This window comes from Oncorhynchus mykiss, chromosome 18 (assembly GCF_013265735.2).
Source record: "Oncorhynchus mykiss isolate Arlee chromosome 18, USDA_OmykA_1.1, whole genome shotgun sequence".
In the NCBI taxonomy this organism is placed as follows: domain Eukaryota; kingdom Metazoa; phylum Chordata; class Actinopteri; order Salmoniformes; family Salmonidae; genus Oncorhynchus; species Oncorhynchus mykiss.
This window is the reverse complement of record NC_048582.1, coordinates 72,017,561-72,045,060: the sequence shown is the minus strand read 5'-3', so window position 1 is coordinate 72,045,060 and position 27,500 is coordinate 72,017,561. Positions and strand designations below refer to the sequence as shown.

Sequence of the window (27,500 nt, the reverse complement as noted above, 5' to 3'; positions counted from 1 at the left end):
ATATACAAATAAATGCACATATACATATATACATATAAATACAAATACATATAAATACATATATACATATAAATACATATAAATATAGATACACATATACATACATATACATATAAATACATATACATATATACATATACATACATATACATATATACATATAAATACATAGACATATAAATACATATACATACATATACATATATACATATAAATACATATACATATATACATATACATGCATATACATATATACATATAAATACATAGACATATATACATATAAATACATATACATATATACATATACATACATATACATATACATATAAATGCATATATACATATACATACATATACATATATACATATAAATACATAGACATATATACATATAAATACATATACATATATACATATACATGCATATACATATATACATATAAATACATAGACATATATACATATAAATACATATACATATATACATATACATATAAATGCATATATACATATACATGCATATACATATATACATATAAATACATATACATATATACATATACATACATATACATATACATATAAATGCATATATACATATACATACATATACATATATACATATAAATACATAGACATATATATACATATAAATACATATACATATATACATCTACATATATACATATATACATATAAATACATAGACATATATACATATAAATACATATACATATACATATATACATATATACATATAAATGCATATACATATATACATATACATACATATACATATATACATATATACATATAAATACATATATACATATAAATACAAATACATATATACAGATAATACATATATACATATAAATACATATACATAGATACATATATACACATATACATATAAATGCATATATACATATATACAAATAAATTCATATATACATATATACATATAAATACAAATACATATACATACATATATACATATAAATACATATATACAAATAAATACATATATAAATATATACAAATAAATACATATATACATATAAATACATATATAGATATATACAAATAAATACATATATACATATATACAAATAAATACATGTATACATATATACAAATAAATACATATATACATATAAATACAAATACATATATACATATAAATACATGTACATATCTACATATACATACATATACATACTGTGCATATACATATATACATATACATACAAATACATATTTACATATAAAGTGTTGTCACAATGTACAAATGGTTAAAGTACTAAAGGAAAATAAATACTCATAAACATGTGTTGTATTTACAATGGTGTTTGTTCTTCACTGGTTGAACTTTTCTCGTGGCAACAGGTCACAAATCATGCTGCTGTGATGTCACACTGTGGTCTTTCACCCAGTAGATATGGGAGTTTATCAAAATTGGATTTGTTTTCAAATTATTGTTATTATTATTATGATTGTATCTGTTTTTTGGGACACCATTATTTGTGTCCAGGTGTGACAGAATCTGTGCAGAAGATCTAGGTGCTCCTTGGTTGGGGACAGAAGAACCAGATCATCAGCAAACAGTAGACATTTTGACATCAGATTCTAGTAGGGTGAGGCCGGGTGCTGCAGACTGTTCTAGTGCCAATTCGTTGATGTAAATATTTTTGAAGAAGGTGGGGCTTAAACTGCATCCCTGTCTCACCCCACGGGCCCTGTGGAAGGAAACGTTTGTGTTTGTCTTTGCCCATTTTAACATAATATTTGTTTGTTTGGATCTTATTTTGTTTGATGTTTCCCCCAACAACACTCTCCATCAATTTGTATAGTTATATATTATAATAAATATAATAAAATCAAATTGAGTCAAATGCTTTTTTTGAAGTCAACATGAGAAGACTTTGTTTTGCTTTTGTTTGGTTTGTTTGTTTGTCAATTAGGGTATGCAGGGTGAATACGTGGTCTGCCGTACAGTAATTATGTAAAAAAGTTATTTTGACATTTGCTCAGTACTCAGTACCCTGTACAGTGTTTTCACTGAGGAAATGTACAAGTCTGCCTTTAAAACTTCCTTGGGATATGTGGGACGATAGCGTCCCACCTGGCCAACATCCGGTGAAATGGCACCAAATAAAAATAAAAATAAAAATATAATATAAATATGAAACTTTTCATGAAATCACAAGTGCAACATATCTTAACCTGTTATTAATCCAATGTGTGTCAGATTTATTTTTGGTGAAAGCAAACCAAACCAATTATCTGAGGACGGTGCCCAGCACACAAATAATTTTCAACCAGGGAGTTGCGACACGAAAGTCAGAAATAGCGATGTAAAAAATGCTTTACCTTTGAAAATCTTCTTCTGTTGGCACTCCAAAAGGTCCCAGTAACATCACAAATGGTTCTTTTGTTCGATAAATGTCTTCTTTATATCCGTGAAACTCAGTTTAGCGCGCTTCAGTCAATAATCAACTTTGGGCTTCCATCGGGTGGAGGAGGCTGTGAAAAAACTCTGATGCCATTGATAGAATCAATCATTTTCATCATCATCATCATCATCTCACGTCAGTGCTGGTTGAAGATGTAGCCAGGTCTGTTCTGTCCTAGCAGCTTGGTAGCTAAGTAGCCTTGTTTATTAAGCCTTATATAACACAAATACCTAGAGATCATTGTCTTTTACTTTTTGGCTTCAGAAGTAGGTTCAGACTGAACATTTAGTTTTGGACGTTATTTCCAGGTTTCCGCTGTAAATGTTGGTTTGTTAGAAGTCTAGACAATCCTTGGTAGTAATTTCGACCAAAATTAATGTTTAAGGTATAGAATTTTGATTTGGTGTGAAGGTTTTTATGTAGTATCCTGTATGTGTTTCACTATCTCCCTCCCTCCCTCCCTCCCTCCCTCCCTCCCTCCCTCCCTCCCTCCCTCTTTTATCTCTCTACCCAGATATACTTGTGGTAATCTCTCTGAATGGGCTTTAATAGGAGGAGATTCATCTACAGTATACCTGTGGTAACTCTCTCTCTCTCTCTCTCTCCCTCCCTCTCCTCCCAGCTCTACCCAGTTATACCTGTGGTAACTTCTCTCTCTCTCTCTCTCTCTCTCTCTCTCTCTCTCCTCCCAGCTCTACCCAGTTATACCTGTGGTAACTTCTCTCTCTCTCCCTCTCCTCCCAGCTCTACCCAGTTATACCTGTGGTAACCCAGGCCAGCTGGTCAACGGTCTTCAACAGGGCTCAACCTTTAACATTGGAGAGAAGATCAGGTACAGCTGCAGCCCGGGCTACGTGTTGGAGGGTCACACCGCGCTGTCCTGTCTGGCTACGTCTGCTGGGACCGCAGCATGGGACTTCCCCCTGCCCTACTGCAGAGGTAGGCTACCTACACACACACATACACACACACACACATACCGATACACACACACACACACACACACACACACACACACACACACACACACACACACACACACACACACATACCGATACACACACACACATACCGATACACACACACACACACACATACCGATACACACACACACAGACATACACCGATACACACACACACACATACATACACCGATACACACACACACACACACACATACACCGATACACACATACACACAAACACACACACCGATACACACACACCGATACACACACACCAATACACGCATACACACCCACACAGCTACACACACACACAAACCGATACACACACACACACACACACAAATACACACACACACACACCGATGCACACACACCGATGCACACATACACACCCACACAGCTACACACACACACAAACCAATACACCCATACACACCGATACAAATACACAGAGAAGCACAGACGCATACACACACATGCAACAGTACACACACACACACACACACACACACACACACACACACACACACACACACACACACACACACAACATAGTTGTTGGTGTAGTGACAGACTGGTCAGGGGTGTATGGCGGTTTCTCTGTCTTATTTACCACGTCAGGACCCCTGTGGCTTTATAGCTGCCCGATCAACTGCCTGAACCGTTTGCCCTTCACTCTGATGTAACCAGGACCCCCACAGCGATGACACCTGCCATGGTGTGTCTCGTCAGCAGCAACATGACATTACAACAAGACTCTGTCAGACATTACACGTTGACATATGAGTTATACAATCTGACCGGAAAGACACACACACACACACACACACACACACACACACACACACACACTCTATGTCTCTGTCAGTGCAGTACCTGTGGTTTGTGTCAGTGTGCATGTTGACCAGAGCGCTGTGACACAGAGACATCTGTGACCAGACCGGGACTCAGGAAGCCAACGTGCAGACACACATGGTGTGCGTGTGTGTGTGTGTGTGTGTGTGTGTGTGTGTGGGTTAGAGAGAGAGACAGAGAGATCACACACGGATGGGCACAGAGACACAACAGGATCTTCACCTACATCCTTCCATCCTTCCATCCCTCTATCCTTCCATCCCTCCATCCCTCCATCCCTCTATCCTTCCATCCTTCCATCCTTCCATCCCTCTATCCTTCCATCCTTCCATCCTTCCATCCTTCCATCCCTCGATCCTTCCATCCTTCCATCCTTCCATCCTTCAATCCTTCCATCCCTCCATCCTTCCATCCCTCCATCCCTCCATCCTTCCATCCCTCTATCCTTCCATCCTTCCATCCTTCCATCCTTCCATCCCTCCATCCTTCCATCCTTCCATCCTTCCATCCCTCCATCCTTCCATCCCTCCATTCCTCTATCCTTCCATCCCTCCATCCTTCCATCCCTCCATCCTTCCATCCCTCTATCCTTCCATCCCTCCATCCCTCCATCCTTCTATCCCTCCATCCTTCCATCCCTCCATCCTTCCATCCCTCCATCCTTCCATCCCTCTATCCTTCCATCCTTCCATCCTTCCATCCCTCCATCCTTCCATCCTTCCATCCCTCCATCCTTCCATCCTTCCATCCTTCCATCCCTCCATCCTTCCATCCTTCCATCCTTCCATCCCTCCATCCTTCCATCCTTCCATTCCTCCATCCTTCCATCCTTCCATCCTCCCATCCCTCCATCCTTCCATCCTTCCATCCCTCCATCCTTCCATCCCTCCATCCTTCCATCCCTCTATCCTTCCATCCTTCCATCCCTCCATCCCTCCATCCTTCCATCCTTCCATCCCTCCATCCCTCCATCCTTCCATCCTTCCATCCCTCCATCCCTCCATCCTTCCATCCTTCCATCCTAATCTCTGTGTGTCTGTCTGGACTTCTTACCTTAACTATCCTTTCCCTCTCTATTCCTCTTTCTCTCTGTATTCCTCTTTCCCTCTCTCTGTTCCTCTTTCCCTCTCTATTCCTCTTTCTCTCTCTGTTCCTCTTTCCCTCTCTCTATTCCTCTTTCTCTCTCTCTATTCCTCTTTCTCTCTGTATTCCTATTTCCCTCTCTCTGTTCCTCTTTCCTTCTCTCTGTTCCTCTTTCCCTCTCTATTCCTCTTTCTCTCTCTGTTCCTCTTTCCCTCTCTCTATTCCTCTTTCTCTCTCTCTATTCCTCTTTCTCTCTGTATTCCTATTTCCCTCTCTCTGTTCCTCTTTCCTTCTCTCTGTTCCTCTTTCTCTCTCTATTCCTCTTTCTCTCTCTCTATTCCTCTTTCTCTCTGTATTCCTATTTCCCTCTCTCTGTTCCTCTTTCCTTCTCTCTGTTCCTCTTTCTCTCTCTGTTCCTCTTTCCTTCTCTCTGTTCCTCTTTCTCTCTCTCTATTCCTCTTTCTCTCTGTATTCCTATTTCCCTCTCTCTGTTCCTCTTTCCTTCTCTCTATTACTCATTCCATCTCTATTCCTCTTTCTCTCTCTGTTCCTCTTTCCCTCTCTCTATTCCTCTTTCCCTCCATATGTTCCTCTTTCTCTCTCTTCCTATTTCCCTCTGTCTCTGTTCCTATTTCCCTCTCTCTGTTCCTATTTCCCTCTCTCCTTCTCAGCTACAGTATCTTTCTTCCCTCTCCCTTTTACCCTCCCTACTGCTTCTATCAGCCCCTTACTCCCTCCGTCCCACTCTTCTTCTCTCCCTCCCTCCGTCCCACTCTTCTTCTCTCCCTCCCGTAACCGCTCTGTCCCCCCAGCCCACTCTTCTTCTCTCCCTCCCTTAACCGCTCTGTCCCTCCGTCCCACTCTTCTTCTCTCCCTCCTGTAACCGCTCTGTCCCTAAGTCCCACTCTTCTTCTCTCCCTCCCGTAACCGCTCTGTCCCCCCAGCCCACTCTTCTTCTCACCCTCCCGTAACCGCTCTGTCCCCCCAGCCCACTCTTCTTCTCTCCCTCCCGTAACCGCTCTGTCCCTAAGTCCCACTCTTCTTCTCTCCCTCCCGTAACCGCTCTGTCCCCCCAGCCCACTCTTCTTCTCTCCCTCCCGTAACCGCTCTGTCCCTAAGTCCCACTCTTCTTCTCTCCCTCCCGTAACCGCTCTGTACCCCCAGCCCACTCTTTTTCACTCCCTCCCTTAACCGCTCTGTCCCCCCACCCCACTCTTCTTCTCTCCCTCCCGTAACCGCTCTGTCCCTAAGTCCCACTCTTCTTCTCTCCCTCCCTTAACCGCTCTGTCCCCCCAGCCCATGTTTTGCCCGGCTGAAACAAAGCGTCCGGGCAGACAGGATATCATAAATATGTCACTTCCTCCTGAGAAATTACACGTTTTAGAAACGGGCAATTTCCACGGCGATTAATTGAGGTCTCTCGCTGCGGCAGCGCAGCATAAAAGCTGGTGAACACGCCTGAATGCTTTCTCATAAACGTATGGCTAATGCTCCTCCAATTACCTAGCCTGTGCATAAGTTTAAGAGCACAGCCGTACACCAACAAAAACTAGGCCATAGCTTGGCAGTCGGGACTTTTTGGGATGGTGGGGGTGTGTATTCTGTTGGATCAGATCACTTCTCATTTAGCAGTTCTCTATCTTTTTCAGTGCTCTCCTCTCTCGTCTCTCCTTCCTCTCTCGTCTCTCCTCTCTCCTTTCTCCTCTCTCTCCTCTCCTCCATCTTCTCTCCTCTCCACTCTCCTCTATCCTCTCTCATCTCTCCTATCTCCTCTATCCTCCTTTTTCCTTTCTCCCCTCTCCTCTCCTCTCTCCTTTGTCCTGAGGATAACAGCGGACGATATTGACACTCCTATTTGCCATATCTTCAGTATAGGCCAATTAGAAAGTGTGTGCCCTCAGGCCTGGAGGGAAGCTCAAGTCATTCTGCTACCTAAGAATAGTAAAGTCTTTACTGGCTCAAACAGCTGACCAACCAGCCTGTTACCAACCCTTAGTAAACTTAGTAAACCAATCAACCTGTTAAAACTTCTTATGGAGGTGGTCCCTGCACAGGGACCGCTCAGCGGAAATTTCAGAGCGCCACCTATAGTACTTTACTTAGTACTCGTTAAATCTCAAACTTTCATTAAAACACACATGCCAGGTACTGAATTAAAGCTACACTCGTTGTGAATCTAGCCACCAAGTCAGATTTGTAAAATGCTTTTCGGTGAAAGCATGAGAATGTAACGGTTTTCTTTATGAGAAGGAGAGTCGGACCAAAATGCAGCGTGTAGATTGCGATTCATGTTTAATGAAAAAACCACACTAAACACAAACACTACAAAAACAATAAACGTAACGAAAACCTAAACAGCCTATCTGGTGAAAACACATAGACAGGAACAATCACCCACAAACACACAGTGAAACCCAGGCTACCTAAATATGGTTCCCAATCAGAGACAATGACTAACACCTGCCTCTGATTGAGAACCATATCAGGCCAGACATAGAAATAGACAAACAAGACATCCAACATAGAATGCCCACCCAGTTCACGTCCTGACCAACACTAAAACAAGAAAAACACACACAAACGATGGTCAGAACGTGACAGTACCCCCCCTCCAAGGTGCGGACTCCGGACGCACAACTTAAACCTATGGGGGAGGGTGTGGGTGGGCATCTGTCCGCGGTGGCGGCTCTGGCGCTGGACGTGGACCCCACTCCATAACAGTTTTAGTCCACCTCCTTAGCGTCCCTAGATAGGTTACCCTCCTTAAAGACCGCTCGGGACAGAGGGGCAGCTCGGGACAGAGGTAGCTCGGGACTGATGGGTAGCTCAGCACTGAGAGGAAGCTCAGCACTGAGAGGAAGCTCAGCACTGAGAGGAAGCTCAGGCAGGTGGTTGGATCCGGCAGATCCTGGCTGGCTGGCGGTTCTGGAAGAGTCTGGTCGACTGGCGGATCCGGAAGAGTCTGGTCGACTGGCGGATCCGGAAGAGTCTGGTCGACTGGCGGATCCGGAAGAGTCTGGTCGACTGGCGGATCCGGAAGAGTCTGGTCGACTGGCGGATCCGGAAGATTCTGGTCGACTGGCGGATCCGGAAGATTCTGGTCGACTGGCGGATCCGGAAGATTCTGGTCGACTGGCGGATCTGGAAGATTCTGGTCGACTGGCGGATCTGGAAGATTCTGGTCGACTGGCGGATCTGGAAGATTCTGGTCGACTGGCGGATCTGGAAGAGTCTGGTCGACTGGCGGATCTGGAAGATTCTGGTCGACTGGCGGATCTGGAAGAGTCTGGTCGACTGGCGGATCTGGAAGAGTCTGGTCGACTGGCGGATCTGGAAGAGTCTGGTCGACTGGCGGATCTGGAAGAGTCTGGTCGACTGGCAGATCTGGAAGAGTCTGGTCGACTGGCAGATCTGGAAGAGTCTGGTCGACTGGCAGATCTGGAAGAGTCTGGTCGACTGGCAGATCTGGAAGAGTCTGGTCGACTGGCAGATCTGGAAGAGTCTGGTCGACTGGCAGATCTGGAAGAGTCTGGTCGACTGGCAGATCTGGTAGAGTCTGGTCGACTGGCTGCTCTGGCTGCTCCATGCTGACTGGCTGCTCCATGATGACTGGCAGCTCTGGCTGCTCCATGCTGACTGGCTGCTCCATGCTGACTGGCAGCTCTGGCTGCTCCATGCTGACTGGCTGCTCTGGCTGCTCCATGCTGACTGGCTGCTCCATGCTGACTGGCGGCCCTGGCTGCTCCATGCTGACTGGCGGCCCTGGCTGCTCCATGCTGACTGGCGGCCCTGGCTGCTCCATGCTGACTGGCGGCCCTGGCTGCTCCATGCTGACTGGCGGCCCTGGCTGCTCCATGCTGACTGGCAGCTCTGGCGGCTCCTTGCAGACTGGCAGCTCTGGCGGCTCCTTGCAGACTGGCAGCTCTGGCGGCTCCTTGCAGACTGGCAGCTTTGGCGGCATCCTGCAGAAAGGCAGCTCTGGCGGCTCCTTGCAGACTGGCAGCTCTATGCAGACTGGCAGCTCCTTGCAGACTGGCAGCTCCTTGCAGACTGGCAGCTCCTTGCAGACTGGCAGCTCCTTGCAGACTGGCAGCTCCTTGCAGACTGGCAGCTCCATGCAGACTGGCAGCTCCATGCAGACTGGCAGCTCTATGCAGACTGGCAGTTCTGAACAGGCGGGAGACTCCGGCAGCGCTGTAGAGAAGGAAGGCTCTAACAGCGCTAAACAGGCGGGAGACTCCGACAGCGCTGGAGAGGAGGAAGGCTCTGGCAGCGCTGGACAGGCGAGGCGCACTGTAGGCCTGATGCGTGGTGCTGGCACTGGTGGTACTGGGCCGAGGACACGCACAGGAAGCCTGGTGCGGGGAGCTGCTACCGGAGGGCTGGGGTGTGGAGGTGGCACAGGATGGGTTAGACCGTGAAGGCGTACTGGAGATCTTGAGAGCGGTGCTGGCACAGGACGTGCAAGGCTAGGGAGGTGCACAGGAGGCCTGGTACGTGAGACTGGCACCATCTTAACCAGCCGACTAACACGCACCTCAGGACGAGTATGGAGCGCTGACCCAGGTGCCATCAAATCCCCGACACGCTCCGTCGGGCGAATTCCATGTTTAAAACACCAACACAGCAACTCCCTCATTTCTCTCTCCTCCAATTTCCCCATTAACTCCTTCACAGTCTCTGTTTCGCTCACCTCCAACAGCGGCTCTGGTTCTGGTCTCCTCCTTGGCTCCTCACGATAAACAGGGAGAGTTGGCTCAGGTCTGGCTCCTGACTCTGCCACACTCTCCCTGAGCCCCCCCCCAAGAAATTTTTGGGGCTGACTATGGGGCCTCCGTCCGCGCCGCCTTGCTTGCTTCGCAAACTCCATTCTCCTATATCCTTCCGCGCACTGCTCCATCGAATCCCAGGCGGGCTCCGGCACTCTCCCTGGTTTAGCCCAGGGTCCTCTCCCGTCGAGGATTTCCTCCCATGTCCAGAAATCCTTATTGCGCGTCTCCTCGCGCTGCTCCTGCCTGTTGACACGCTGCTTGGTCCTTTTGTGGTGGGTGATTCTGTAACGGTTTTCTTTATGAGAAGGAGAGTCGGACCAAAATGCAGCGTGTAGATTGCGATTCATGTTTAATGAAAAAACCACACTAAACACAAACACTACAAAAACAATAAACGTAACGAAAACCTAAACAGCCTATCTGGTGAAAACACATAGACAGGAACAATCACCCACAAACACACAGTGAAACCCAGGCTACCTAAATATGGTTCCCAATCAGAGACAATGACTAACACCTGCCTCTGATTGAGAACCATATCAGGCCAGACATAGAAATAGACAAACAAGACATCCAACATAGAATGCCCACCCAGTTCACGTCCTGACCAACACTAAAACAAGAAAAACACACACAAACGATGGTCAGAACGTGACAGAGAAGCTATTATCTGATAGCATGCACCCCCCAAAATACCAGCACGACACGTAAACAACAGATTTTGCGGTAGCCGGCGCTAGCCAAAACGCAGAAATAAAATATAAAACATTCATTACCTTGGACGAGCTTCTTTGTTGGCACTCCTATATGTCCCATAAACATCACAATTGGGTATTTTTCCCGATTAAATCTGTCATTGTATACCCAAAATGTAATTTGCTGAAGGCCAGTCTGATGCTGCAAAAAGTCCATTTACAAGACGCAACGTCACTTTTTAAAATTACAAAAGTCGCCAATAAACTTTTACAAATCACTTCAAACGACATTTCTAAACCAACTTTAGGTATTAATAAACGTTAATGATGTATCAAATTGATCACGGGGCGATCTGTATTCGATAGCAGCAAGTCTGGAAATCATCGTCCATTTTTTCAGTTTCACAACATACTGTGTTGCGTCAGAAGAAGGGAGGGGTCTATTTGTGTTGTAACCAGGGATAAATTATTCTGATATTGATAGCAATGGTGACATCGTGTGGAAGCTGTAGGCGTTTTTGTTTTTGGTAAACAGTTTTACCAGGGATTTTTACTCCTAAACACGTTCTGTTATAGCCACAGACCCAATTTAACCAGTTTTAGAAACTTCAGAGTGTTTTCTATCCACACATACTTATCATATGCATATACTATATTCCTGGCATGAGTAGCAGGACTTTGAAATGTTGCGCGATTTTTAACAAAAAGCTGCGAAAATTCGCATCATCCATAACATTAACAACCCTCAGTAAACTTCTGGAACCAATAGTGTTTGACCAGATACAATGCCATTTTACAGTAAACAAACTGACAACTGAATATTAACACACTTACGTATAAGGACAGTAGATATGTGAGTTTATCAAAATTGGATTTGTTTTTGAATTATTTGTGGGTCTGTGTAATCTGAGGGAAATACAGTGCCTTGCGAAAGTATTCGGCCCCCTTGAACTTTGCAACCTTTTGCCACATTTCAGGCTTCAAACATAAAGATATAAAACTGTATTTTTTTGTGAAGAATCAACAACAAGTGGGACACAATCATGAAGTGGAACGACATATATTGGATATTTCAAACTTTTTTAACAAATCAAAAATGGAAAGATTGGGCGTGCAAAATTATTCAGCCCCTTTACTTTCAGTGCAGCAAACTCTCTCCAGAAGTTCAGTGAGGATCTCTGAATGATCCAATGTTGACCTAAATGACTAATGATGATATATACAATCCACCTGTGTGTAATCAAGTCTCCGTATAAATGCAACTGCACTGTGATAGTCTCAGAGGTCCGTTAAAAGCGCAGAGAGCATCATGAAGAACAAGGAACACACCAGGCAGGTCCGAGATACTGTTGTGAAGAAGTTTAAAGCCGGATTTGGATACAAAAAGATTTCCCAAGCTTTAAACATCCCAAGGAGCACTGTGCAAGCGATGATATTGAAATGGAAGGAGTATCAGACCGCTGCAAATCTACCAAGACCTGGCCGTCCCTTTAAACTTTCAGCTCATACAAGGAGAAGACTAATCAGAGATGCAGCCAAGAGGCCCATGATCACTCTGGATGAACTGCAGAGATCTACAGCTGAGGTGGGAGACTCTGTCCATAGGACAACAATCAGTCGTATATTGCACAAATCTGGCCTTTATGGAAGAGTGGCAAGAAGAAAGCCATTTCTTAAAGATATCCATAAAAAGTGTTGTTTAAAGTTTGCCACAAGCCACCTGGGAGACACACCAAACATGTGGAAGAAGGTGCGCTGGTCAGATGAAACCAAAATTGAACTTTTTGGCAACAATGCAAAACCTTATGTTTGGCGTAAAAGCAACACAGCTGAACACACCATCCCCACTGTCAAACATGGTGGTGGCAGCATCATGGTTTGGGCCTGCTTTTCTTCAGCAGGGACAGGGAAGATGGTTAAAATTGATGGGAAGATGGATGGAGCCAAATACAGGACCATTCTGGAAGAAAACCTGATGGAGTCTGCAAAAGACCTGAGACTGGGACGGAGATTTGTCTTCCAACAAGACAATGATCCAAAACATAAAGCAAAATCTACAATGGAATGGTTCAAAAATAAACATATCCAGGTGTTAGAATGGCCAAGTCAAAGTCCAGACCTGAATCCAATCGAGAATCTGTGGAAAGAACTGAAAACTGCTGTTCACAAATGCTCTCCATCCAACCTCACTGAGCTCGAGCTGTTTTGCAAGGAGGAATGGGAAAAAATGTCAGTCTCTCGATGTGCAAAACTGATAGAGACATACCCCAAGCGACTTACAGCTGTAATCGCAGCAAAAGGTGGCGCTACAAAGTATTAACTTAAGGGGGCTGAATAATTTTGCACGCACAATTTTTCAGTTTTTGATTTGTTAAAAAAGTTTGAAATATCCAATAAATGTCGTTCCACTTCATGATTGTGTCCCACTTGTTGTTGATTCTTCACAAAAAAATACAGTTTTATATGTTTTTGTTTGAAGCCTGAAATGTGGCAAAAGGTCGCAAAGTTCAAGGGGGCCGAATACTTTCGCAAGGCACTGTATGTCTCTCTAATATGGTCATACATTTGGCAAGAGGTTAGGAAGTGCATCTCCGTTTCCACCTCATTTTGTGGGCAGTGAGCACATAGCCTGTCTTCTCTTGAAAGCCAGGTCTGCCTACGGAGGCATTTCTCAATAGCAAGGCTATATTTACAGAGTCTGTACATAGTCAAAGCTTTCCTTCAGTTTGGGTCAGTCACAGTGGTCAGGTATTCTGCCGCTGTGTACTCTCTGTTTAGGGCCAAATAGCATTCTAGTTTGCTCTGTTTTTTTGTTAATTCTTTCCAATGTGTCAAGTAATCATCTTTTTTGTTTTCTCATGATTCGGTTGGGTCTAATTGTGTGGCTGTCCTGGGATTATGTTTGTGTAATTGAGCAGAGTCCCTTTACCAGATGGCAGAATTGACTTTTCTCCAAGTTCATCTCTCTGAGGTTTTGGAAGTTTTGAGAACTATTTGGTTTTAAAAAATATATATTTTTGCTATTCTTCTAGATTTTGATAATTAGCTAGATTTGTCCTAATTCTGCATTGTTTGGGGTTTTAAATTTGTACAGAGTCTCAAATGTGTTTATTCTCTCTCCTACCCCTTCTCTCCTTTCTCGTGTCTCCCTCTCTCCTCCCTCTCCTCCCTGTGCATATTTGAGAGGCTGGTGTGTGTGTGTATTTTTCCATGGTCTGCGCTGCCTCACGGGTTGGTTGTCATGACACCCAGGGAAAGAAGACTTTGATGTCAGTCTGCTTCTCCATATGGAGGGAGCATTAAACCGACCAGACAGACTTGAACTTTGCACCGTTCAATCTCTCAGATTCTATATTTTTATTTGAACCTTAATAGATAAATGTAGGTTATCTGATGTTGGAGGACCTGAGCCCTAGGACCATGCTTCAGGACTACCTGGCCTGATGACTCCTTGCTGTCCCCAGTCCACCTGATCGTGCTTCGGTTGTCATCTGAGACATTCTCATCAATGATAGGATGACATAAACTCTACAGTGTAAAGTCTACACATCAGAGTTATCGGATTCACATGGAATTGTTGTTCAATTTAAATGTTTGAATATGAAATTATTCATGATGGGACGAAATGTGATTTTAGCTTCTAAAATGTGACAATTGGGTTTTTATAAGGTTAGCGCTCTGCTCAATCAGTGGCCCGCCCCTGTGATGGGACATCTCTCCCAAGATGGCATAGCAGTTCAGACGTATTTTTTGTCCCGTATATATATATATATTTACAACTTTTTTTTCACATACATTTTTATTTTTCCAAAAACTCATCTTCAGAACATCCTATGCTAGCTTGCTACCGATTTAGCTGTCTAAATCGCCGTGACCCCCAACCAACCTCTCCACTCACTGGACCCTTTTGATCACTCGACTGAGTATGCCTCTCCTTCATGTCAATATGCCTTGTCCATTGCTGTTCTGGTTAGTGTTTATTGGCTTATTTCACTGTAGAGCCTCTAGTCCTGCTCATTATACCTTATCCAACCTAGTAGTTCCACCACCCACACATGCAATGACATCTCCTGGTTCAATGATGTTTCTAGAGACAATATCTCTCTCTTCATCACTCAATACCTAGGTTTACCTCCACTGTATTCACATCCTACCTTACCTTTGTCTGTACATTATACCTTGATGCTATTTTATCGCCCCCAGAAACCTCCTTTTACTCTCTGTTCCAGACGTTCTAAACGACCAATTCTTATTGCTTTTAGCCGCACCCTTATTCTACTCCTACTCTGTTCATCTGGCGATGTAGAGGTGAATCCAGGCCCTGCAGTGCCTAGCTCCACTCCTATTCCCCAGGCGCTCTCTTTTGATGACTTCTGTAACCGTAATAGCCTTGGTTTCATGCATGTTAACATTAGAAGCCTCCTCCCTAAGTTTGTTATATTCACTGCTTTAGCACACTCTGCCAACCCGGATGTTCTAGCTGTGTCTGAATCCTGGCTTAGGAAGAAAATTCAGACATTTTAATTCCAAACTACAACATTTTCAGACAAGATAGAACTGCCAAAGGGGGCGGTGTTGCAATCTACTGCAAAGATAGCCTGCAGAGTTCTGTCCTACTATCCAGGTCTGTACCCAAACAATTTGAACTTCTACTTTTAAAAATCCACCTCTCTAAAAACAAGTCTCTCACCGTTGCCGCCTGCTATAGACCACCCTCTGCCCCCAGCTGTGCTCTGGACACCATATGTGAACTGATTGCCCCCCATCTATCTTCAGAGCTTGTGCTGCTAGGCGACCTAAACTGGAACATGCTTAACACCCCAGCCATCCTACAATCTAAACTTGATGCCCTCAACCTCACACAAATTATCAATGAACCTACCAGGTACCTCCCCAAAGCCTTAAACACGGGCACCCTCTTAGATATTATCCTAACCAACTTGCCCTCTAAATACACCTCTGCTGTTTTCAACCAAGATCTCAGCGATCACTGCCTCATTGCCTGCATCCGTAATGGGTCAGCGGTCAAACGACCTCCTCTCATCACTGTAAAACGCTCCCTGAAACACTTCAGCGAGCAGGCCTTTCTAATCGACCTGGCCGGGGTATCCTGGAAGGATATTGATCTCATCCCGTCAGTAGAGGATGCCTGGATATTTTTTAAAAATGCCTTCCTAACCATCTTAAATAAACATGCCCCATTCAAGAAATTTAGAACCAGGAATAGATATAGCCCTTGGTTCTCCCCAGACCTGACTGCCCTTAACCAACAAAAAAACATCCTATGGCGTTCTGCATTAGCATCGAACAGCCCCCGTGATATGCAGCTGTTCAGGGAAGCTAGAAACCATTATACACAGGCAGTTAGAAAAGCCAAGGCTAGCTTTTTCAAGCAGAAATTTGCTTCCTGCAACACTAACTCAAAAAAGATCTGGGACACTGTAAAGTCCATGGAGAATAAGAACCCCTCCTCCCAGCTGCCCGCTGCACTGAAGATAGGAAACACTGTCACCACTGATAAATCCACCATAATTGAGAATTTCAATAAGCATTTTTCTACGGCTGGCCATGCTTTCCACCTGGCTACTCCTACCCCGGTCAACAGCACTGCACCCCCCACAACAACTCGCCCAAGCCTTCCCCATTTCTCCTTCTCCCAAATCTGCTCAGCTGATGTTCTGAATGAGCTGCAAAATCTGGACCCCTACAAATCAGCCGGGCTAGACAATCTGGACCCTTTCTTTCTAAAATTATCTGCCAAAATTGTTGCCACCCCTATTACTAGCCTGTTCAACCTCTCTTTCGTGTCGTCTGAGATTCCCAAAGATTGGAAAGCAGCTGCGGTCATCCCCCTCTTCAAAAGGGGTGACACTCTTGACCCAAACTGCTACAGACCTATATCTATCCTACCATGCTTTTCTAAGGTCTTCGAAAGCCAAGTCAACAAACAGATTACCGACCATTTCGAATCTCACCATACCTTCTCTGCTATGCAATCTGGTTTCAGAGCTGGTCATGGGTGCACCTCAGCCACGCTCAAGGTCCTAAATGATATCTTAACCGCCATCGATAAGAAACATTACTGTGCAGCCGTATTCATTGATCTGGCCAAGGCTTTCGACTCTGTCAATCACCACATCCTGATCGGCAGACTCGACAGCCTTGGTTTCTCAAATGATTGCCTCGCCTGGTTCACCAACTACTTCTCTGATAGAGTTCAGTGTGTCAAATTGGAGGGTCTGCTGTCCGGACCTCTGGCAGTCTCTATGGGGGTGCCACAGGGTTCAATTCTTGGACCGACTCTCTTCTCTGTATACATCAATGAGGTCGCTCTTGCTGCTGGTGAGTCTCTGATCCACCTCTACTCAGACGACACCATTCTGTATACTTCTGGCCCTTCTTTGGACACTGTGTTAACAACCCTCCAGGCAAGCTTCAATGCCATACAACTCTCCTTCCGTGGCCTCCAATTGCTCTTAAATACAAGTAAAACTAAATGCATGCTCTTCAACCGATCGCTACCTGTACCTACCCGCCTGTCCAACATTACTACTCTGGACGGCTCTGACTTAGAATACGTGGACAACTACAAATACTTAGGTGTCTGGTTAGACTGTAAACTCTCCTTCCAGACCCATATCAAACATCTCCAATCCAAAGTTAAATCTAGAATTGGCTTCCTATTTCGCAACAAAGCATCCTTCACTCATGCTGCCAAACATACCCTTGTAAAACTGACCATCCATCCAATCCTCGACTTTGGCGATGTCATTTACAAAATAGCCTCCAATACCCTACTCAACAAATTGGATGCAGTCTATCACAGTGCAATCCGTTTTGTCACCAAAGCCCCATATACTACCCACCATTGCGACCTGTACGCTCTCGTTGGCTGGCCCTCGCTTCATACTCGTCGCCAAACCCACTGGCTCCATGTCATCTACAAGACCCTGCTAGGTAAAGTCCCCCCTTATCTCAGCTCGCTGGTCACCATTGCATCTCCCACCTGTAGCACACGCTCCAGCAGGTATATCTCTCTAGTCACCCCCAGGACCAATTCTTTCTTTGGCCGCCTCTCCTTCCAGTTCTCTGCTGCCAATGACTGGAACAAACTACAAAAATCTCTCAAACTTGAAACACTTATCTCCCTCACTAGCTTTAAGCACCAACTGTCAGAGCAGCTCACAGATTACTGCACCTGTACATAGCCCACCTATAATTTAGCCCAAACAACTACCTCTTTCCCTACTGTATTTAATTTATTTATTTATTTTGCTCCTTTGCACCCCCATTATTTTTATTTCTACTTTGCACATTCTCCCATTGCAAATCTACCATTCCAGTGTTTTACTTGCTATATTGTATTTACTTTGCCACCATGGCCTTTTTGCCTTTACCTCCCTTATCTCACCTCATTTGCTCACATCGTATATAGACTTGTTTATACTGTATTGTTGACTGTATGTTTGTTTTACTCCATGTGTAACTCTGTGTCGTTGTATGTGTCTAGCTGCTTTGCTTTATCTTGACCAGGTCGCAATTGTAAATGAGAACTTGTTCTCAACTTGCCTACCTGGTTAAATAAAGGTGAAATAAAATAAACATGGGCTATGGGTCATCTTAGGTTTCATTACGTACAGTCGAGAAGAACTACTGAATATAAGAGCAGCGTGAACTCACCATCAGTACGACCAAGAATATCATCGGAGCGGATCCTGTGTTCTGCCTTCCACCCAGGACAACGGAATGGATCTCAGCCTGCGACCCAAAACAACGACGTCGTAAAAGAGTGAAACCAAGCGGTCTTCTGGTCAGGCTCCGGAGACGGGCACATCGCGCACCACTCCCTAGCATACTACTCACCAATGTCCAGTCTCGTGACAACAAGGTTGATGAAATCCGAGCAAGGGTAGCATTCCAGAGGGACATCAGGGACTGTAACGACCAGGATGCCTTGCTCCCAGGCAGACTAAATAACTTTTTTTGCCCGCTTTGAGGACAATACAGTGCCACTGACACGGCCCGCAACCAAAACATGCAGACTCTCCTTCACTGCAGCCGAGGTGAGTAAAACATTTAAACTTGTTAACCCTCGCAAGGCTGCAGGCCCAGACGGCATCTCCAGCCGCGCCCTCAGAGCATGCGCAGACCAGCTGGCTGGTGTGTTTACGGACATATTCAATCAATCCTTATCCCAGTCTGCTGTTCCCACATGCTTCAGGAGGGCCACCATTGTTCCTGTTCCCAAGAAAGCTAAGGTAACTGAACTGAACGAACCGCCCCATAGCACTCACTTCCGTCATCATGAAGCTTTGAGAGACTAGTCAAGGATCATATCACCTCCACCCTACCTGACACCCTAGACCCACTCCAATTTGCTTACAGCCCAAATAGGTCCACAGACGATGCAATCTCAACCACACTGCACACTGCCCTAACCCATCTGGACAAGAGGAATACCTATGTGAGAATGCTGTTCATTGACTAAAGCTCAGCATTTAACACCATAGTACCCTCCAAACTCGTCATCAAGCTCGAGACCCTGGGTCTCGACCCCGCCCTGTGCAACTGGGTACTGGACTTCCTGACGGGGCGCCCCCAGGTGGTGAGGGTAGGTAACAACATATCCACCCCGCTGATCGTCAACACTGGGGCCCCTCAAGGGTGCGTTCTGAGCCCTCTCCTGTACTCCCTGTTCACCCACGACTGTGTGGCCACGCACGCCTCCAACTCAATCATCAAGTTTGCGGATGACACAACAGTGGTAGGCTTGATTAACAACAACGACGAGACGGCCTACAGGGAGGAGGTGAGGGCGCTCGGAGTGTGGTGTCAGGAAAATAACCTCACACTCAACTTCAACAAAACTAAGGAGATGATTGTGGACTTCAGGAAACAGCAGAGGGAACACCCCAATATCCACATTGATGGTACAGTAGTGGAGAGGGTAGCAAGTTTTAAGTTCCTCGGCTTACACATCACAGACAAACTGAATTGGTCCACCCACACAGACAGCAACGTGAAGAAGGCACAACCTCAGGAGGCTGAAGAAATTTGGCTTGTCACCAAAAGCACTCACAAACTTCTACAGATGCACAATCGAGAGCATCCTGCCGGGCTGTATCACCGCCTGGTACGGCAACTGCTCCGCCCACAACCGTAAGGCTCTCCAGAGGGTAGTGAGGTCTGCAGAACGCATCACCGGGGGCAAACTACCTGCCCTCCAGGACACCTACACTACCCGATGTCACAAGAAGGCCATAAAGATCATCAAGGACAACAACCGCCCGAGCCACTGCCTGTTCATCCCGCTATCATCCAGAAGGCGAGGTCAGTACAGGTGCATCAAAGCTTCTATCTCAAGGCCATCAGACTGTTAAACAGCCACCACTAACATTGAGTGGCTGCTGCCAACACACTGACTCAACTCCAGCCACTTTAATAATGGGAATTGATGGGAATTTATGTAAAATATATCACTAGCCACTTTAAACAATGCTACTTAATATAATGTTTACATACCCTACATTATTTATCTCATATTTATACGTATATACTGTACTCTATATCATCTACTGCATCTTTATGTTGTACATGTATCACTAGCCACTTTAAACTATGCCACTTTGTTTACATACTCATCTCATATGTATATACTGTACTCGATACCATCTACTGCATCTTGCCTATGCCGCTCTGTACCATCACTCATTCATATATCTTTATGTACATATTCTTTATCCCTTTACACTTGTGTGTATAAGGTAGTAGTTTTGGAATTGTTAGCTAGATTACTCTTTGGTTATTACTGTATTGTCGGAACTAGAAGCACAAGCATTTCGCTACACTTGCATTAACATCTGCTAACCATGTGTATGTGACAAATAAAATTTGATTTGATTTGAAAACTTCTGAAACACGCCCTCCTCTCCCTTCCTATATAAAGCCGTGACGACAATATAACCTCCTGTTCCAAGTACATGAGGTCTGCAGCCTCTGCGTTAAAAGAACCAACATTTCAACTACAGAACTAAGCCAACCTCAGCGTGAGCTTTGGTTGCAAATGGTATGAACTTTGAACTATTATTCACTACAGAAGTTATACCTCCTAGCCGTTGAGTTAGCAACAGCAGCTGCAAACACAGTTTAGGAAGGAACAGACAGAGTTCCCCGTCTACCACACAACGACATTACTACATCGTATCCAATTTACCAGCAGAGACATTCTTCAAAGGACTCGGTTTGGCAACACGGCCTTCCATCTACCACCAACCTACCGAAGCGCAGCTCAGAGTAAATATTTATTGCATTTTCCTTTTCCAAATGGGAGGTAATTTAGAATGCACAAGATACTGTATTTACGATAGCACAGCTTCACCCTTTGTTCCTCAGTCTTCCCGCTCTTTCACTCAAACCCAGCCCTTTTTTTTTTGTATAACAAGCTGTTTTCCTTCATGACGTAATTTGTAATCAAGTTATGATTAATTATGTGTATGTGTGTGTGATTAGTTAGGTATTTAGTAAATAAATAATTAAACCCAATTGTGTATTTCTGATTCAACTTGTTAGCCAGGGTTCGTGCAGATAACCAAGAATTTACAACTTTCAGATGAGACTGATGTGATGATTAATCTTGACAGCTATTGATGTAAAATATGACTAGGTCTTCAAGAGTTTATTCGGAAGATAACAGCTCTATAAATATTATTTTGTGCTGCCCTGACTCTCTCGTTAATAACATTTACATGATTAGCTCAATCAGGTAATATTAATTACTGAGAAATTATTTTATAGAATAGCATGTCACTTAATCCGGCATAGCCACTGGTCATCTACGAACATTTGAACATCGTGGCCATGTTCTGTTATAATCTCCACCCGGCACAGCCAGAAGAGGACTCGCCACCCCACATAGCCTGGTTCCTCTCTAGGTTTCTTCCTAGGTTTTGGCCTTTTCTATGGAGTTTGTCCTACCCACCGTGCTTCTACATCTGAGTGTCGACGCACCTGAGTGAGTAGGGTGCGCAATTACGCAGGTACTTTCCTGAAACAGACAACTGGATTCCTTATCCCTTTCATGTCCTGCCTCTAGTCCACTTACCGATATCTGAACAAGAGAGAGCCTCATCAAAATTGCAACAAGCGGTTCTGTGAAAATTGAATTAATTCAGAAGCCACTGCCAGATTTCTGTATTGGACTGTGATCAGAGTATCCTGCTTAGGGTAATTGCGATGTTATAACACTGATGCCCTTTGCAACCACGTACCGACAGTTGAAGTTGGAAGTTTATATACACCTGAGCCAAATACATTTAAACTCAGTTTTTCACAATTCCTGACATTTAATCCTAGTAAAAATGCCCTGTCATAATGTCACGCCCTGACCTTATAGATCCTTTTTATGTCTCTATTTGGTTTGGTCAGGGTGTGATTTGGGGTGGGTATTCTATGTTATATTATTTGTATTTCTATGTTTTGGCCAGGTAGGGTTCTCAATCAGGGACAGCTGTCTATCATTATCTCTGATTGAGAATCATACTTAGGTAGCCCTTTTTCCCACCTGTGTTTGTGGGAAGTTGATATAACCTTTAGCGTCACGTTTTGTAGTGTTTGTTTTGTTCGGCGTCATTTTCCCAAAAAATAGAAAATGTACCCTCACCTGCATGGGGTCATTGTCCATTTGGAAGACACATTTGCGACCAAGCTTTACCTTCCTGACTGATGTCTTGAGATGTTGCTTCAATATATTGTTAAGGGAATTTTTATCAATGATGACTAATTATGAATACATTTCAATCAGGACTGACTAGTCCAAATGCTATTATGTACTGTACATATATGAATTTTCTCTCTTGCTCCCATTCCCAATTGTATATAATATAGTCAGGAGTTTAGTAACAATGACGGTCTGTTCCTTTGTACAAATGAATGAACTATCTCCAGACTGTCTAGAATGCTGATTTACAGTTACTGACCTTGGCTTTAGGAGAGGAGGGAAGGCTCGAGAACTATAGGGCCTCTCTACCGGTGTCATGAAGGCCTACCTTCAAACTCAGTGCCTCTTTGGAATACTTATTGACATTTCAGCTTTAATTGTTGTATAACATTTATTTTTTTTACCTTGATATTATGGGATATTGTGTGTAGATCATCGACACTAAATCTAAATTTAATCAACAAAATGTGTTAAAAATGAAAGGGTATGAATACTTTCTGATGTAGACAGAGTCACGACACTTTGGACTGTATTTGTCATTGTTTACGGTGTGTGTGCTTGCGCGCGTGTATGTATGTGCACATGCCTACATTTGTGTTTGTGTGTGTGTGTGTGTGTTTTACCAGATTTACCAGCTTAAAGGCTAACAGCATCTACTCTACTCCCTCTGCAGAGACAGACAGAGCCCCGGGCCACAATTACCAGGACTCCATTTTTGTTGTTTAAATTGTCTCCTTATAATAATCTTAAAGGATGGAAGAGAGAGAGAGTTCCCAAATGTGAAAATGATTAACACAAAATCTGAATTAATCCCATGTACTCAGTCCCCCGTTGATTTGACTAGCATCAGCCAATCAGGCACTTCCCCTGAATTATTATATCCTTAAGTCATTATTACCCTGAAGACCCTTTCAGAGGGTTTTAACACGGGTTCTATTGTGTTGTGTCTTAGAAAGACTGCAACTATAGCGGTCTGAATTCTCTATGTACACATAAAATTAAATTAAATTACAGGAAACGATTTGACTGCTGGGGGGGGACCAAAACCTAAAACCATTGACAAAGAATTGATAAAAAAAACATTGTATAATTGTTTATTTATAATATTTTCGTGAAGGTTTCAGAACTACATATTTCAGATTATTCCACATTTATCTCTTTCATCAGACTGAAACAGTTTTATGATCAGTAAACATCAATTGATCGTTTCAGATACGTGAAGGTAACCTATCCATTTGGCATGTAGATAGCTAGCATATAGATAGGTAGCTAAGCAAAAAAATGTGTCATTTAGCTTGCTTCATAAGAAACGGGGCGGCAGGTTAGAGGCAGGTAGTCTAGTGGTTAGAGGCAGGTAGCCTAGTGGTTAGAGCAGGTAGCCTAGTGGTTAGAGGCAGGTAGTCTAGTGGTTAGAGCAGGTAGCCTAGTGGTTAGAGCAGGTAGTCTAGTGGTTAGAGCAGGTAGCCTAGTGGTTAGAGGCAGGTAGTCTAGTGGTTAGAGGCAGGTAGCCTAGTGGTTAGAGCAGGTAGCCTACTGGTTAGAGGTAGGTCGTCTAGTGGTTAGAGCAGGTAGCCTAGTGTTTAGAGCAGGTAGTCTAGTGGTTAGAGCAGGTAGCCTAGTGGTTAGAGCACGTAGCCCGGTGGTTAGAGGCAGGTAGTCTAGTGGTTAGAGGCAGGTAGTGTAGTGGTTAGAGCAGGTAGTCTAGTGGTTAGAGCAGGTAGTCTAGTGGTTAGAGGTAGGTCATCTAGTGGTTAGAGGTAGGTCATCTAGTGGTTAGAGCAGGTAGCCTAGTGGTTAGAGCAGGTAGTCTAGTGGTTAGAGCAGGTAGTCTAGTGGTTAGAGCAGGTAGTCTAGTGGTTAGAGGTAGGTCGTCTAGTGGTTAGAGCAGGTAGCCTAGTGGTTAGAGCAGGTAGCCTAGTGGTTAGAGCAGGTAGTCTAGTGGTTAGAACAGGTAGCCTAGTGGTTAGAGGCAGGTAGCCTAGTGGTTAGAGGCAGGTAGCCTAGTGGTTAGAGGCAGGTAGTCTAGTGGTTAGAGCAGGTAGTCTAGTGGTTAGAGCAGGTAGCCTACTGGTTAGAGGTAGGTTGTCTAGTGGTTAGAGCAGGTAGCCTAGTGGTTAGAGCAGGTAGCCTAGTGGTTAGAGCACGTATCCTGGTGTTTAGAGGCAGGTAGTCTAGTGGTTAGAGGCAGGTAATCTAGTGGTTAGAGCAGGTAGTCTAGTGGTTAGAGCAGGTAGTCTAGTGGTTAGAGGTAGGTCGTCTAGTGGTTAGAGCAGGTAACCTGGTGGTTAGAGCAGGTAGCCTCTAGGCTTTTAGAAAGAGCTTGACATCAGCAAGTCCTGGTAAAGTTGTCAGTCGGACTGCTGTTATCATCACTATAGATGACTCTAGTTTATCCCCTGAAAGTTAGCCTGTCAACTAGTCATATTGACATGAACTGTTATTAGCTTGTCTACTAGCCATATCAACGTGAGCTGTTATTAGCTTGTCAACTAGCCGTATTGATGTGAGCTGTTATTAGCTTCTCAACTAGCCGTATTGACGTGAGCTGTTATTAGCTTGTCAACTAGCCATATCAACGTGAGCTGTTATTAACTTGTCAACTAGCCATATCGACGTGAGCTGTTATTAGCTTGTCTACTAGCCGTATTGACGTGAGCTCTTATTAGCTTGTCAACTAGCCATATCGACGTGAGCTGTTATTAGCTTGTCAACTAGCCATATCAACGTGAGCTGTTATTAGCTTGTCAACTAGCCATATTGATGTGAGCTGTTATTAGCCTGTCAACTAGCCATATTGACGTGAGCTGTTATTAGCTTGTCAACTAGCCATATCAACGTGAGCTGTTATTAGCTTGTCAACTAGCCATATTGACGTGAGCTGTTATTAGCTTGTCAACTAGCTATATTGATGTGAGCTGTTATTAGCTTGTCAACTAGCCATATTGATGTGAGCTGTTATTAGCTTGTCAACTAGCCATATTGATGTGAGCTGTTATTAGCTTGTCAACTAGCCATATTGATGTGAGCTGTTATTAGCTTGTCAACTAGCCATATTGATGTGAGCTGTTATTAGCTTGTCAACTAGCCATATTGATGTGAGCTGTTATTAGCTTGTCAACTAGCCATATTGATTTGAGCTGTTATTAGCTTGTCAACTAGACATATTGATGTGAGCTGTTATTAGCTTGTCAATAAACCACATAGTTCTTATGTGGTTATCTTTGTTCTAAGTTTTGTGTAACAACAACAAAAGCTATGTTTTTAAACAAAACAACGTCTCTCAATAATACTGCACGTTAAAAAACGTTATACCACGGAGATATGACGGGATCAAAACATCATGATAATTATGATTCCAACGTTCTGGAATAGTTTAGTACCATTTCATATGACGCAAACAAATATTTCAGCTCTACCATTCTAAAGAACTCGCTGGCGCCTGTTTTTTTTAATAATGTTTATAAAATCAGTTGTGTCTAAGAAACAGAAAATATTTTAAGAAACAACAACTGGACTCTTTTATGCAACAATGTCCATTTCACTTTCACGCTCATATCACATTTGGCAGCAGTAATCCCCCCCCCCCCCCCCCCCAAAATGGAATGAAATAAAATATCTGAAATATACATGTACACTTATCATTCCTGTTTCTCTCTCTCCTTCTTCTTCTCTGTCTGTCTAGAAGCCTGTTTCTCTCTCCTTCTCCTTCTTCTTCTCTGTCTGTCTAGAAGCCTGTTTCTCTCTCCTTCTCCTTCTTCTTCTCTGTCTGTCTAGAAGCCTGTTTCTCTCTCTCCTTCTCCTTCTTCTTCTCTGTCTGTCTAGGAGCCTGTTTCTCTCTCCTTCATCTTCTCTGTCTGTCTAGAAGCCTGTTTCTCTCTCCTTCTTCTTCTCTGTCTGTCTAGAAGCCTGTTTCTCTCTCCTTCTTCTTCTCTGTCTGTCTAGAAGCCTGTTTCTCTCTCCTTCTCCTTCTTCTTCTCTGTCTGTCTAGAAGCCTGTTTCTCTCTCCTTCTTCTTCTCTGTCTGTCTAGAAGCCTGTTTCTCTCTCCTTCTTCTTCTTCTCTGTCTGTCTAGAAGCCTGTTTCTCTCTCCTTCTTCTTCTCTGTCTGTCTAGAAGCCTGTTTCTCTCTCCTTCTTCTTCTTCTTCTCTGTCTGTCTAGAAGCCTGTTTCTCTCTCCTTCTTCTTCTCTGTCTGTCTAGAAGCCTGTTTCTCTCTCCTTCTCCTTCTTCTTCTCTGTCTGTCTAGAAGCCTGTTTCTCTCTCCTTCTTCTTCTCTGTCTGTCTAGAAGCCTGTTTCTCTCTCCTTCTCCTTCTTCTTCTCTGTCTGTCTAGAAGCCTGTTTCTCTCTCCTTCTTCTTCTCTGTCTGTCTATAAGCCTGTTTCTCTCTCCTTCTTCTTCTCTGTCTGTCTAGAAGCCTGTTTCTCTCTTCTACTTCTTCTTCTTCATCTTCTTCTTCTTCTCTGTCTGTCTAGAAGCCTGTTTCTCTCTCCTTCTTCTTCTCTGTCTTTCTAGAAGCCTGTTTCTCTCTTCTTCTTCTTCTTCGTCTTCTTCTTCTCTGTCTGTCTAGAAGCCTGTTTCTCTCTCCTTCTTCTTCTTCTTCTCTGTCTGTCTAGAAGCCTGTTTCTCTCTCCTTCTCCTTCTTCTTCTCTGTCTGTCTAGAAGCCTGTTTCTCTCTCCTTCTTCTTCTTCTTCTCTGTCTGTCTAGAAGCCTGTTTCTCTCTTCTTCTTCTTCTTCGTCTTCTTCTTCTCTGTCTGTCTAGAAGCCTGTTTCTCTCTCCTTCTTCTTCTCTGTCTGTCTAGAAGCCTGTTTCTCTCTCCTTCTTCTTCTTCTTCTCTGTCTGTCTAGAAGCCTGTTTCTCTCTCCTTCTTCTTCTTCTTCTCTGTCTGTCTAGAAGCCTGTTTCTCTCTCCTTCTCCTTCTTCTTCTCTTTCTGTCTAGAAGCCTGTTTCTCTCT

The 27,500-nt window shown here is 43.9% G+C and overlaps 1 protein-coding gene across 1 annotated transcript in view; it reads left to right on the top strand.

The window, feature by feature from the left end:
* The window catches only part of csmd1a (CUB and Sushi multiple domains 1a), a 220,833-nt gene that overhangs the window by 191,693 nt on the left and 1,640 nt on the right, over window positions 1-27,500 (top strand). The window contains exon 4 of the mRNA XM_036953651.1: window positions 3,204-3,398. Within this exon, the coding sequence (XP_036809546.1) occupies window positions 3,204-3,398 (195 nt within the window). The remainder of the gene's footprint in view (window positions 1-3,203; window positions 3,399-27,500) is intronic.